We start from the raw sequence: 14,608 nt of genomic DNA on the forward strand, positions 1-14,608 counted from the left end.
GTTTCGAATCCAAACACCAAAAAAGTCATGGTATTGAAGTTTTCTTCTATTGTAGCTTTTACCTCCCCGTTTCGAATTTCCTTAAGAAAATCCTCACCTTCTACCGCATCAAGCTCATCAACCTCAACCTTAACTACGTCACCATGTTGAGTATTTTCACTCACCTCTACAAAGCTTTTATGAGGTGAAGACACTCGTGCTTTTCTTCCGCTACTTCTACCAGTTGAAGCAACTTCCAACTAGTGGAGTGGTGGGTTCTGCCAGCTTCCGCCTCTGCAAGAGCCTAGCCGACAAGTACATTAACATCAACACCAAGTCATTGTGATCGAAATGACACAAGTAATGGTTCTACTACGAGTGCCCTAACCCAGACACCCTAGGCGTCCGAGCTGTGTCAAATCGTCGTTGGGATCTAGAATATCTTTGATCGGGCCGGAAAAAAAAACTGAGATAGTAAATACAAGCTAAAAGTAAATTGGCATGCATATAGAACAATAATGCAGAACTAGATCAAAGAAAACAATTTACTATATAGAAGATAAAGTAGCGATTTTTTTACAGAGTATCAATTGCAATACAACTTCCTTGCTTATCACTCACAATTTCTTTACATTGTCACAAATCTTATTACAATGTGAGGATGCAAATTTCTGCGCAAAAAAAAAAAAAACTGGCAGCATACCCCATGGTATATTCCAACGAAAAAATGAATCTCAGCAACGCGTAGAATCTAGAAATTTACATGGCAGAAAACAAATACCTCCCTCTCTATGACAACCAAACTACACAGAAGGAACTTTGAAACCAATAAAAAAAATGTACAGGATGGTGTTGCCACATTAGCTGGCTGTTGGGGTACCTCAAACAGCTATTCAAAATCAAACTTTATGGAGCTTGTCCTCTGAATAGCCACTTGATTCTGCAAATTACCATCCATCCGTTTGTGAAAGGCCCCTAAGTCTTGCTTTTTTTCACCTCAGTTTACAGTTGACAGGTGCCAGAAAACATATACCTCCTGCTACCTATGTCGTGAAAACATATACCTCCTGCTACCTATGTCGTGCTTGGGAATCCTCAGAAGAGATACTGGAGTGAGGCGAGGGCTCAAGGCTCTCCGGCAACTCCAATTGCGTGGGTAATAGGTTCAAGAAGCTCCCTTCAGAAGGCTGATCTTCACTATCAGCAGTCTCTATACAGATGTCAGAAAATGCAATGTAAATGCTATGAAAAAGTTGGCCACAAGAACTCAAAAGAGAGTGTTGCGGGTAGTTACCAAATAATGATTTGATGGTTGGTCGCTTTGGCTTGCTCTTTTTCTTTAACTCAGCTGCAAAGTCAAAAGGAGAATACTTCAAAAAGATGTGCAATGCACAAAATAATGCCCAAGCCATTTTTGGGAAAGAGTTCAACTAGGAAAAAAAATGGGAGGTGTGAAGCAGGAAATATTTCAAACCAATTCCTGGAAGTTCAGGATCATTCATTATTTCAAAGTTCTTGTAGGTATAACCAACAAAATTCACGTCCTTGGAGGAAAGCATCTAGACAAAGGAAGAATTAATCAGTAACCTTATCCTAAAGTACAATGATTCAACAGAATAAGATGTCAAGGCTAAGGAATTTAATTTTAAGTGCAAACATGACTCTCGTGGCATAACAAAAGCAAGAAAATCATTACTGTTCTGAAACAACTGTATTACAGATTTGAAAGCAAAAGGGGGTTAATGGCCTAGGAGTGAAATCTTGATACTGAACTGCCCCATTCCTCAGCTTGCTGATTTTTATACTTTACTAAGGAAAAATAAAAAATGTAGTCTTCCTGAATGATTGGCGATAGATGCAAATACATTCAAATGATCCAGGCAACAATACCTTTCTCCAAGGACCCGCCTTTGATGAAGTTTGCATCGGAAGAGCAGTCTGTGAAAATACCAAATGCATAAATGTAAGCAAGCACTGAAGGCCAGATTACAAGAACTAAGATGTTTTAAACCAACCAATTTACCACTTTTCACCATCTCACAGTACATTTTCTTCACGATATAATTTAAGCAAGCATGATGTATAATAAGATTTACTGCAAATACATGAGGCTCTTTCTTACAAATTGCTTACGCATGGTCTAACTTGATCAAACAAATATGGCAGACAGGCAGAGTAGATAATTGGCTGGTTATATCCTGAAACAAATACTTGCTAATTAATCTAATGGAGAGGTCCCAGCATGCTGGATGCCTATGCTGGCATTGTTCAGATGCCATGAGCTCAAGCTCCAGATCTGCAAACAATTTTGCAGTTTCCACCTAAATGCACTCTTGTAGGCTTGTGATCTTGTCAACTAGCAAACTACGCAACCAAAAAAAAAGATCTCATGATAGAAGGAAATATTCAAGCTTCCAAACCATTTGAACTTTTGCTATAAATTACTCAATGGTCGCCTTTGCACAGTCAGATTGTACACTATGGCCCTGTTTGTTTCAGCTTATTGCTATGAGAATAGCACCTCACCTCCTCAAACTTTTCGAAGTTTTGTGTGTCCAACTCATCATTAACCTCAGGAATAAAAGCCGCTTCCATCTGATATAGTTTCTCCCACTCAACACCTCTAAACCATGGATGTGCCTGCAGGAACACTGTGCAATCAATCACAAATTTTCATACTTACGTATCAATGCAAATCATCTGAATAATTCTCACCTTTATCTCATGCACACCTTTTGTTCCAAATCTCTGATCCACGTTACACAACAGCTTGCTAATGAGATCTTTAGCTTCAGATGAAAGTATGGCCTCTTCAGGGAATTTTAGATGATTTCTCCAATTCACTATCTGCAAAAATGCATTAACGAAGTAGCTAAGAAGGATTCACACAAAACACAACTATTCCATAAGGACATGACTTGACAATATGCAACAATTGCATAAGTGACATAAAAACAGCAAGTAAAGTTACCTTCCTACATGTTGACATTGGATCTTCAGAATAAAATGGCGGATACCCCACAAGCATCTCGTACGTAATGGCTCCAAGTGACCACCTATAAAATCCAACTCTAAGAAAAATGGACATCATTGGACATGCACTGCACAAGTACATAGAATAAAACACTAACCAGTCACATTCCATCCCATATCCTTTCTTCAATAATACCTCTGGTGCAATGTAATCAGGTGTACCAACAGTAGAATAAGCCTACAAATTTCATGAAATATAGATATAAACAGAGCCAAGGATATGAACTAGTACAGTGATAATGATTGTCAAACAGATAGTATTTGAAATGTTCGGCCAAATTTCCCTCATTTTAACCATTGCATATGTAATATACTAGGGAAATTCATTTTCATCTTATGTGGCATTTCATTATCGCCCTATACCGGTGGAAGTTGCTCAAAAAGGTATTAATATCTTGAATGCATTTCACATATCCGTCATATCATCATGTTTCGTATATATAATAATCGAGTGTCTCTAGATGTTCTTGACTTCTAAATTCTAATTGCATGATTTCAGCTCGTTAGTGCCACTTCACAACTACATTGTGTAAGAACTGAGCAATCTAGGTATAAAAAGTACCCCCTCCGGTCCGAAATAAGTGTCGTTTTGGTTTTGGTCATCGACACGGTTCCCAAAATATAACTTTGACTACTACTTTTTGTTGTAATATATTGATAAAACATAGCAAAAATATACTATTATGAAAGTACTTTTTGAGACAAATCTACCCGTGTCATTTTTAAGTATCCAAACTCAATACATAAAAAGTAATTTGCAGCCAAAGTTTGAAACAGTTGACTGCACGCAACCCTGGAGGGAGTATTTGAATTTGAGGCTTGACTATAAGAACTACACACACGAAAAAAAGGCCTTCCTTAGAACAAAACAGATTGACAAGAGGATAGATGGCAACTTATTGTGTATTAGAGTATCAGTCAAGGTTTGTGTGCTATATCCACCATGAAATGATGAAAGTTGAATGTTTTTATAGCTAATCACGCATGTAACCTACCAACATCCGCCGATTCTTCTGCCAATGCAATAGCTGTTCCTGTTGTGTCCGCCTGGGAGCAGTACAATTGCTTAATTGCTTATCACCATCTAATGATGGATTGGAGCTCTTTCCCGCAGCAGAGTCAAGATCACTAAGATTTGGGAAGCTACTGCTATCTAGAGGTTTGCATAAGCCAAAATCTGAAAGCTTCAGGTGACCACTTCGGTCTAATAGCAAGTTATCAGGCTTGATATCCCTGAAAACATATAATAAAGATTGAGTACCAAGTTGCAATTGCTATACAGGGTGTTTGTAAGTATATATTACCTATGAATATAACTGTGCTTGTGAATGGATTCAATAGCTAGTATTGTCTCTGCAACATAAAATCTAGATTCATCCTCTGTCAGTGTGTCCTTGCGCATGAGTAAAGTCATCATGTCACCACCAGGAAGATACTCCATAATGAGGTACAGAAACTCGTCATCTTGAAATGAGCAGTAGAGCTTAACTATGTAAGTACTATCGACCTCTGCAAGGAGGTTTCTTTCAGCTCTCACATGCTCAACCTAAAAATGACACATTAGAAAAAGAAAAGCTTGCTGCATCACCTGCTTACTAGAGTTAACAAACAAGAAGTACCTGGCCTCTTCGTAACATTTCAGACTTCTTAAGCTTTTTCATAGCATACACATTGGATGTAGCTTTTTCTCTACAAAGTCTCACCTGCAAAATATCAGTATGAAGTATAAACTGGAGGTAAGCAGCAGGCGCATGCGGAGAACATATATTTTCTCTAGGACAACTAGAAAAATATTCTGCATGTACCACAAGAAAACTCAGTTTTCTCAAGGTATTCAGTAAACTGATGTTTATTACACAAGACCCAATATACATCAATACAGGAATCAAGAGGACGAGTAAAAAAAATGCATTACCTCCCCAAATGCACCTCTTCCAATAATGGTCAGCAATTCAAAATCATCAACACCCATTTTATGCCTCCGTAGGCGCATGTATTCTGTCTCCTTTTTCTCTAAATCCTTAAGGATATTGTTTTGCTCTTCTTCAGATACATCAGCATCTGCTAGCTTCCTCTCCAACATCCAACGCCTATAATATAGGTTGATATTAAGATGGGTAGTAGCGAAAGTATGGAAACTAAACAATATCTAAGCCATGCCAAAGGTGTTCATCCAGAAACAATATATAGCGGTGAGACCTACGCCAGGCCTCAAATAATTGAGACGCCAAGCACAAAATATGGAAAAAATAGAACTGCGAACAGCTATGAAGTCGCAATGCATTAGTTCGATGCTTCATGCTAGACACTTTGTTCTTGCATACCATCTTCCCCAACTACTAATGTGAACAGACTTTCCCAAAAGAAAAGGAAAGCATCTTAGTAAAAGTGTGTTCATAATTTCAACGCACTATGTGAAATAACTATTTTTTGAGGGGGAGGAACCCCAGGCCTCCAACTGGCCTGTGAGAAGGGGATTCCTGAAGAGATTGCACAAGGAAAAGACAGCTCCTCAAAGAGAAACGCCAAAGTGAATGTATCAAAGGAGCATGCTGTAAAGTGTATGTCGAAGGGAATATGAAGAGGGAGATATGCTGAGGCGTATGTCTTGAAGGGTACCCACTCAAAGCATCATCAAGAGATCTCTGGCCCGGATGACCCCGAACTGTCATGCACAAAGGGTTTTATTACCCTTTGAGTCATCAGCCTTCCCAAGGACCAAGGATTACAGTTTAATACCTCACTCATCCCAACCACCGAAGCCTCCTTTCACTAACTGGTCTCGTAACCGCAACAATATTTACAATACACATCAACCATTAGGATGAATGTTTCCTGGTCCATTATAAAAAAAAACAAGAACCATGGTAAGACATAGAATTCATGCAATAGCGGTATTGCATCATTCATGTATCCAAGAAGATAAGTTGCCCCTACAAGAAGTTGAAGATGATGTCCCGTATGACGAGAGATCATCCGGGTTTAATATCAAAGTTTAGAAAGCAACCGCAGGTTGTAGTTCCATAATCCATATGAAGTTGTATGCATTGGCAGCGCTGATGCAATCCAAAGGGGATACTGAAGGGAATTTGGGGGTACCCTCAGCTGTCAACTAGTTGTGATTTCTTTCCTTTTCCATAAGTGGACTTTATCCTCATTATTGGCCATAAATTATATTTACCCCCATTAATATTTATGTAGGATGCCTTCAGCCTGGTTACTCTAATTTGCAGTCCAAGGAAAGATTTGCAGTTGGTCAACCTTTGCAAACAGATGAATTATAAATAGGCCTACATATCCCCAGCTTTCCTAAAAAGGATTTAGAAAACCTAATAATAATAAGTGCCACTTAGCAATTAATAGAAGACCGAGGCCAAGTCCAAGTGCACCACTTCACAACTAGATTGATTTTCCAGCACATATGGAAATGCCATCATGAGCAAACAACTACTTAAAACTTGTTGTCACTTGTCAAGTACAGCAAGTAAGCAACATCTATCATTAGACCAAATCAATGGAGTTGTACAGTATTTTGCATGCTGGGATACAAAATTGGAGCTGATGCACCCATTTACCTCCTTTCAACCTAGGTTTGTCCAGGTAGCCCAACCGTTTACCTCCTTCGATCCTGTTTTGCTCCCACAACACTACAGCCATGCACAGCAACTTATTTGATGATATGCACTATACAACGCAGTATTATCTTCTACCATGCCAAAATTAGAATCATTTTACCCTTCATCATCCTAAAAGCACCATGGGTATTTATTATTCATGATACATGTCCTTAGTTGAAAACATTTCCGAAATTCAATTTACAGACAATCAATTTCTGAAAGGCACTAGCCCGCCTAAGCAAACAAAGGTGCTCAGCGCCCCTGGTGCCTAGCGTGTTTTAGAACACTGCAGACAAATAGCCACGAACCTAAAAGAAGTTACAGGCGTTAACTGTTCACCTCTGCTCTAAAATTTAGCCATGGCCGCACCAATCTAGCCCAACATATCCAAAATTAGACAAGTGCATCCCAAAGGATGCGCGTGCACCAGTAGCACACTCAATAGTCAACACTTGCTAGTAGCTAGTACTTCACGGGTGATATCGGTACATTTCCACTACAATGCAGCCAGCTAAACTGCTACTCTCGCACAGATCACCAAAAAAAAAAAAAAAAAAATCTAAGAGCTCAAGGATTCGACCAAACGGAGCACCAATCTGATAACTCCGCACCGACACTCCTCAAATCCCAACCCAGGGACACGCATTGCGATTTCCATGCAGCGTAACCCGCGAGCGGAGCGGGAAGGGACCGACTGACCTCTCCTTGCGCTCCTGGAGCGACCTCATCTGCGCCTTGTAGTGGTTTTCGATGTACTGCTTGGCCGCCGCCACCTTCTGCTTGGTGGCGCTGGACAGCGCCTCCTCCCCGACCGCGGCCATCGCCTCCCTCCTCCTCGCGGACCCGCCCGTGGGCGACGATGACGCCGGCTTGCCCCGCTCCTTGTCCTTGTCCCGCGGCTGCAGCTTCTGGAGCCAGCTCCGGGCGGAATCCATGGGCGCGGGTCTCGGCGAGGGGCGGGATCGGATCAGGGCCGAGGCGGTGCCATTGGCAGGCAGGCAGGCGGGCGAGGGTGTGATTGGGTGCGGGGTCCGCGCCTCCGCCTCCGTGCGGGATCTCCGGATCTGGCGGGCTGGTGAGTGGGCTAGGGTTTGGAGCACGAGCGCCGCGATTCGCTCGGGCTGCGCCGATAAACTTTGCGCGCTCGAGGCAAGTGGGCACGCGCGGTGGTGGCTTCTTCGATCCCACTTCGATTCGCGGCTGCGAGAGCGGAGAGGATGCGAAGCAGCCGCAGCAGCAGCACGGCGGACGCGGCGGCCACGTTGGCCGAGGAAGATTGACCTCGCCCAATCACGACGACGAGCTGCTCTGTTTCGTTAAAAAAGAATTTTTTTTAGATGAACACTTTCATTATGATATTACTCAAGTCAATAAAATATAAGCCTGTCGACTTTTTTATTACGATATCACTCAAGTCACTAAGATATAATGTTGTCTGAGTTAATAAATATAGACTAAAATAATAAATAAGCGAAGTCATGTGATAAAAAATTAATTGCCTTGTTAAAAGGAGGGTTATATATTTCTAGGTTAGTCCCAAGAGTTTATCTGGTATTATAGTTACAATTATAGATTTTATGTTAGTAAAAAGTTTCACAGGTAATGATAGATTAATATCTAGATTTTTTACAATAACTGACTAGAAATTTCAAAGAAATTCTAGATTTCATAGTATTTTTGTGTCTCATGAATCATGAGTGGTCATTGTAAAATTTACTATTCATTATATGAACTAAATGCATGTAATATGTAGCTTTGTTAGAGAACTAAGAAGCGGCTAAAAAATCAAGTGTCATGTATTTGAAGCATAAACTCAACAATTAAACCATTAAACCTAAAGAAGGAGCAAACAAGTAGATAGACTAACAACACCTATGACATCCTCCCAAGGAGATAAAGGCTAGTTAGTTGTGCACAAAAATTGATCACACGAGCCAGTGACAAATATTGGTGTAAGTTGTGATGCCAATTGATACAGGAGTTTTTCAAAACCCCACGAGCCAGTGACAAATATTGGTGTAAGTTGTGATGCCAATTGATACAGGAGTTTTTCAAAACCCCACTTATATTAACATTTGTATAAAAATCAATAGAACTTCAAAAACCTAGAAATGATTGACCTCACGCCCGTGGTGACTGAAAAGGGAAACAAAAAATAATAGTATTCGCCATATCCCAATTTAATCAAATAGCTCAACGAACTTGTTAGTTCAATTAAAACTTGCTCGTTTATCTTAGCTTGAATAATAACCCTTATTCTCATAAATAAGACTATTTTTTCACAAGCCCCTTGCCTGCATATAAAAAACAGACAGAAATGGTAAAAAAAACTCTAACTATTTATATTTTCATATTTTCTCTCAAAAACATAATCAAACTCGAGAAATAAAAAATGAACCAATCTAAACAAAAATCCGCTGATATCAATCATAAACTAATAATTTAATTTGAAAACACCAACCATAGAAACATAACTTTAAACATAAACGCAATATATAATTAATTCACATCAATAAAAATAATTTATACTATACACAGATAGATCATGTAATGACATAAGTCTCAACTTAAAAAAGTCACAATATCGTAACTTGAGTACTAAACACAAAAATTAGGGTTAGAGACGACGCAAACACAAGAGCTTAGACAATATTGGTAGATCGGCAATCAATTGAGATTGAGCCACTAGGGTTTGGGTGAAGTTTGGTATAAGAGTGATGTTTGGATTAGCCAGCAAGGTTTGGTTCAGGGGCTATATTATAATTTGTGAAGTATGATTAGAAAAACATAAATCAACAGAAAATTCTGAATTAAAAACGAGATACCGACAATATAATCAGAAAAATAACAGAACCGTTTTCGTCGCGTTTGCAAGTGGGCCGGACGAGCTCTACCACCTCATGGCTCGTGGCCGCGGCCGAGCCGATGTCACCGCGAAGACCTGTGTGCTGTGGCGCTTCCCCAACTCGCCGACACGACGACTGGTGGACGGACGAGCGCTCGCTCCCACCTCATGGCAGCGGGTGCGGCCAAGGCCACCGCAGCGGCGACGTCCTCCGCGGTGTTCCGTAGAAACCAGGAGCTCACCCGCCTCGCGCCGTTGGGCCAGCTGGCTGCGGCGCGCCGCCTGTTCGACGGGATGTCCCGCCGCAACACCGTAACCTACAACGCTATGCTCTCCGCGCTCGCGCGCCACGGGCGCCTCGACGAAGCGCGCCGCCTGTTCGACGGGATGGCGCGCCGGAACACCGTCTCCTGGAACTCAATGATCGCGGCGTGCTCGGACCACGGCCGCGTCGCCGACGCCTGGGAGCTGTTCGACTAAAAATGATCCCAGTACTGTTCACCTCTTCAGGTGCAAGTATGTGAGAGGAATTTTCAGCCTGTTGATGATATCACGGTAAGATGCCATGTTCCTTTTCACATGTCCTTTTTTTAATCACATAGCTTCTTCTGTATACTCTTGACCTTCCCTTTTAATTCCTTTTTTCTTCTTTTGTTTCTGTTATCTCGTTATTATGTGCCTAACGTTTCCCACCACTAAATATACCCCTTTCATTTTTTACCTAGTTTTATGATGGATATAGTTGACACACTTTCTACATTTTGTTTACTTGCCTAAATTTCTTTTGATCGGCCTCTTGGAGCATAACTAATTTTCAATGAGCTTCCTGGACGTTTGAATAATTTGTTGTCCTTGTTTGGTATTCAGAATTTGGCGTCAGCATTTGATTTGTTTCACTTTTTTTTTCCTTCAGATGTACATTTCTTTAGTTTCATTGTCCATCGATGGCAATTTTATGAGCACTGTGGATGTCAAGCTTCCCGAAGAAGAATTAGGTGGCCTTGTTACACTGAAATTTTGGAATCATGGTTCTGGTGTTGAGCAATATTTTTTGTCCACTGTCATTTATGAGCCTCACAGGTTGGTTCATGCTTATAAGGTTGGTGATAAATATATAGAATTTTTTTGTTCTAACTTTTATATTTGATTTTTCATATAGTGATGATGGGGTTTCTGCTGTTGCTTTCCGCCCAGGAAGAAACATGGCTGTGAGCTCTTGTTTTGGTGGTAACTTCAAGGTGTGCATGTCTGTTAGCCTTGAGAGGATGCCTTGTTTCCTTGTTTTCTAAGTGTTACTGTTCTGTTCTTCAGGTTTGGGTCCAAAGTTTGTCTTCACAACCAAGTAATGAAATAAATTATTCTGGTTGGAGATGCCAATCAGTTGGCTCATACAAGTGAGTTGACTCTGTTTACTTTTAAACCATACCTGTTAATATTTAATTGTGAGAAAATAGTCGTAATTATATTTCTGGTTGGTACCTTCTATATAATCCACATGTAGGTTTCCATCATTCCATTTGTTATTTCATTGGTAAGTGATGCAAATGACATTCTGAACAATTGAATTTTGCAGGAAGAAACCTATGACAGCGGCAGCCTTCTCAGCCGATGGATCTGTTATTGCGGTTGCAGCTGAGACCGTCATCACGTTGTGGGATCCTGATAATAACGCGCTTGTCGGCGTCATTGCAGAAGCACTATCGGTATCTTATTATTCCTCAGCTTATATATATTTGCTATTGTGCTTTAGAACAGCAGTTTGATATGTGTCTCCTATTGAATTTGCAGCCAGTTACAAATCTTTCTTTCATTGGGACATCGATGTTTTTGATGTCTTTATCTCAGAGTTCAAGACCACAGATTGCTGTATGGAATGTTTCAAATCTTTCTATGCAATGGTCTTACAGCCTTTTTGCAGAAGGTACTAACTTTTGTGTAATATGGATTTTGCAGAGTCAAAACTGTTTCTAGCAAATGATGCATGCTCCACCTCTTCTTACGATGCATTTTATTTTGTTGTATTGGGCAACACAATCTGAGTTCTGATGCTCCGATATGAATCGGGCAGCCTTGTTACATTTGTTGCACCTTTGATGTCTAATTCAGTTCCAGCAGGACCATTGAGATGCATCTGACCAGCCTCAAGGGCTGTCAAATGACAGTTCTAGTAACTCATTTCCACTGACATGATGTTGCTATCATAGTAGTACTCATCTCTAGCCTGGTTTTATGTATCAACACTTCAATTTATGATACATAGAGTTTTGATGCTTCAATATTGATCAAGTTGCTTAGTCATGCCTGTAGAGGCACATTTAGGTGAAGCGGGCAACCTTGTTACATTAGTTGTTGCATCTTTCATGTCTAATTCAGTTCCAGAAGGGTCATTATGATGCATCTGGCCAGCCTCAAGGGCTGTCAAATGACAGTTCTAGTAACTCATTTCCATTGCCATCGCATACGAATGTTGCTATCACAGTAGTACTCATCAATAGCCCTGTTCTATGTATCAACACTTCAAATGTTGTTAGGCAGTTGGGGTTGTGAAAACAAATTGCACTCAATGAGCATGCACATTTGATCTAATTCTCATCTTTGCTTTTTACAGCTGCATGCTGTTCGCCAGAAGGGAATGAATTTGCGGTTCTTGCTCTTCTGAGCTGTCCCGATGGAGGAACACTTGCACAGCAAGATGGAGTATTACTACTTTTTGGTGCAGAAAATCCAAACCCTGTTGGCTCCTGGTCTGTAAAGAAGGTATGCTTAGCTGAGTTGTACGCTGTACCAACTTGTTTTAGAGCATGGGTTTCTACTTGTATTTTTTAGGTAGCACACATTGTGTTTAATTGCTTGTTCCTTTGGTTCTATAAGACTATAATATAATTTTCGTTGGTTTGTTTCCCGCTGCATGTATTTTCCTGTTTTAAGGATAATGGATTGGGGACTGTAATAACATATAACTTTGCTTGATCTTTTTTTTTCAAGGCAAGGGGTGGCAGCATTGCTTTTGTGAAGGGTGGTCTCTCTTTGGATGCTAATACTAATGACTCAAGGGGTGGAGAGGAACTGTCGCTGGTTTATGTAAATGGTTCTCATGAATATATCATCTCTGATCCCCGGAAGAACGAGGAGTTCGTGAGTAGCAAGCACACAGAGAAAAAGATTCAAGCTGAGGAACCTGGTGAGTTTATTGTATTGTTTTGTTACATTTTTTTGACATGCAATCTTTTATTCAGTATTGTGCATTTTTCTCATCATCTTTTTAGTTGGATCTTGTGGGTTCCATCTCTAGCCTACCCCAACTTGCTTGGGACAAAGGCTGTTGTTGTTGTTGTTGTATTCACCTTGTCTCCTCTGCAATCGAATTTGCTGTTGCTAGTGGAAAGATGGTTGTGTGGTACATGAACATGGTAGAGCACACATCTCCTGTTATATGTCATGCCTTTCAGAAACTGTTTTTGGGATATTTTTGCTGTGCCTATGGAAAAGTAGCTGTTTTCTCCCCTGTCCTTTTTATTTTAAAGCATGTTGTCAAAGCATTCAAGCCCTTGTCTGTTGTTTCAGCACCAATCGGTTACGCGTCTATTTATGGAGAGCTTCCAAAACTGGAGTTGATGAAAGGGATTTCAGAAATTCCATTTATCCCTTCAGATAGACCTTGGGAGACTATATTCAGTGGATCATCTCATGTTCTTCCACCTCTCACGAAATTATGTTCCACATTCTTGTCATCATTGCTCGAGAAGAGACCAGTTGCAAACGGGTGAGAGGCATCGGAGTTTTGTCCTGTCATATGATGGTATACTTGCCTGTTGCCAAATTACAGTGCAAAAGGAGATCCACATTGACCCAACGCTATGAAGCCGATATATGCAATGTTCAGAAGGCAATCTTCAAAGAAGCTTCGGACTCATATTATTCATGGGTTGAGAGCACGAGTTGAACTTTAGGAGGTTGAATCTCCTCTTATTCCTCAGTAGCTCAGTGGTAGAGCGGTGCTCAGTTGAGGACATCTGAGCTTGGTTGTTTTATCACGTGCCGGTTGTCAGCAAGTCCATTTTGTAGTGATACTCAGTGGTTTTCAATCTACCGATCGTAGCAAAAAATTGTTTCCTTGGCAGCTCAACATGTAATTCAAACAGCAAAAGTAGCAAATTTTGGTGCGATGTGATGTGATGTATGGCGCAATATTACGATTATAACCTATAGGGACAATGATAATATAGTCGGGGAAAACAGTAACTGTTTGCGTTCTGTTTCGTGTAAATCCAGAAAATCTGAAAGTGGTTGGAAAAAATATAGGAAAACGGATCGTAACAGGATCTGGATTTATCCTATCTGTTTTCATCCCTTATCTCTTTTTTTTTAAGAAGCTATGACATTGATGTTAAGGCTTTAGGATTTTTTTTAATAAAAGTCCAAGATATAGCAAATGTCTCGGTATTATGATGATACTCCCTCGGGTCATAAAAACATGTTTTGGATAAAGCATGATCTTTAATATATAGCAAATGTCTCGGTCCATTTCCACACCACATTATGATAATACTTCCTTGTCATAAATACATATCGTTTTAGATAAAGTATGATCTTTAATATATAGCAAATGTCTCAATCTATTTTCACACTGTATTATGATGATACTCCATCGGTCATAAATACATATTGTTTTGGATAAAGTATAGTCTTTAATATATAGTTTTGACTACTATTTTTATCAAAATATATTTATAAAATCCATTGAATTTATGATATTATGGTAGTACTTTTAAGACAAATCTACATATATGATTTTAATATTCTAAAATTATATATTTTGAAAGTTATTGTTAGACAAAGTTTTAAAATTTTGATCGAACCTTTTCTAAAGCGACATGTATTCATAACCGGAGCGAATGTTTGTTTAGACAATGGGATCATCATTTAAAAAACTGGAGACTATCATTTTAAATCAAAAGCCTCCGTATATGGAGATAATCCTAAGGAAGATGTCCGCATAACCCCCAAATACAGGGAGCAAACTGCAAAAAAAAATTCCTCTCTTTTGATTAAGCCCATTCCATTCCGGTTTCCAAATGGGCCGTGCGGATCGCAAATGATTCCCGCGATCCAATATCCAAGTGGGCCGGATGAG

At 40.1% G+C, this 14,608-nt stretch overlaps 2 protein-coding genes across 4 annotated transcripts; one reads left to right on the top strand and one right to left on the bottom strand.

Moving 5' to 3' along the window:
- Positions 1-512: 512 nt before the first annotated feature.
- LOC133904712 (uncharacterized) lies at positions 513-7,949 on the bottom strand. 3 transcript variants are annotated; one of them, XM_062346203.1, is made up of 15 exons: positions 7,329-7,467; positions 6,588-6,659; positions 4,928-5,102; positions 4,632-4,715; positions 4,317-4,558; positions 4,008-4,245; positions 3,111-3,190; positions 2,951-3,035; positions 2,695-2,826; positions 2,506-2,619; positions 1,870-1,917; positions 1,454-1,538; positions 1,274-1,327; positions 1,044-1,189; positions 513-1,012 (listed from the first exon to the last, which is right to left on the bottom strand). In XM_062346203.1, exons 3-14 carry the CDS (start codon positions 5,093-5,095, stop codon positions 1,050-1,052), a joined length of 1,470 nt encoding a protein of 489 aa, XP_062202187.1. In that variant the 5' UTR covers positions 5,096-5,102; positions 6,588-6,659; positions 7,329-7,467; the 3' UTR covers positions 513-1,012; positions 1,044-1,049. The 3 variants fall into 3 exon arrangements, with proteins under 3 accessions (XP_062202187.1, XP_062202186.1, XP_062202185.1); XM_062346202.1 differs by lacking the exon at positions 6,588-6,659 and having other exon boundaries at positions 513-919; positions 7,329-7,949; XM_062346201.1 differs by lacking the exon at positions 6,588-6,659 and having other exon boundaries at positions 7,329-7,949.
- A 1,693-nt stretch (positions 7,950-9,642) lies between these two features.
- LOC133904619 (uncharacterized) lies at positions 9,643-13,811 on the top strand. The gene is made up of 10 exons (XM_062346092.1): positions 9,643-9,879; positions 9,985-10,029; positions 10,388-10,554; positions 10,634-10,712; positions 10,786-10,868; positions 11,048-11,177; positions 11,263-11,395; positions 12,083-12,231; positions 12,460-12,655; positions 13,039-13,811. Exons 1-10 carry the CDS (start codon positions 9,643-9,645, stop codon positions 13,239-13,241), a joined length of 1,422 nt encoding a protein of 473 aa, XP_062202076.1. The 3' UTR covers positions 13,242-13,811.
- Positions 13,812-14,608: the final 797 nt, after the last annotated feature.

This window comes from Phragmites australis, chromosome 22 (assembly GCF_958298935.1).
Source record: "Phragmites australis chromosome 22, lpPhrAust1.1, whole genome shotgun sequence".
Taxonomy (NCBI): Eukaryota; Viridiplantae; Streptophyta; class Magnoliopsida; order Poales; family Poaceae; genus Phragmites; species Phragmites australis.

Excerpts from the sequence above, each read along its gene's own strand:
- LOC133904619 (XM_062346092.1), top strand. The coding sequence starts at position 9,643 with ATGGCAGCGGGTGCGGCCAAGGCCACCGCAGCGGCGACGTCCTCCGCG. Across the intron at positions 10,869-11,047 it reads CAATCAGTTGGCTCATACAA|GAAGAAACCTATGACAGCGG; the intron begins GTGAGTTGACTC and ends TGAATTTTGCAG. Across the intron at positions 11,396-12,082 it reads TTACAGCCTTTTTGCAGAAG|CTGCATGCTGTTCGCCAGAA; the intron begins GTACTAACTTTT and ends TGCTTTTTACAG.
- LOC133904712 (XM_062346202.1), bottom strand. The coding sequence starts at position 7,564 with ATGGATTCCGCCCGGAGCTGGCTCCAGAAGCTGCAGCCGCGGGACAAG. Across the intron at positions 4,246-4,316 it reads AAGCACAGTTATATTCATAG|GGATATCAAGCCTGATAACT; the intron begins GTAATATATACT and ends ATATGTTTTCAG. Across the intron at positions 2,620-2,694 it reads AAGGTGTGCATGAGATAAAG|GCACATCCATGGTTTAGAGG; the intron begins GTGAGAATTATT and ends GTGTTCCTGCAG.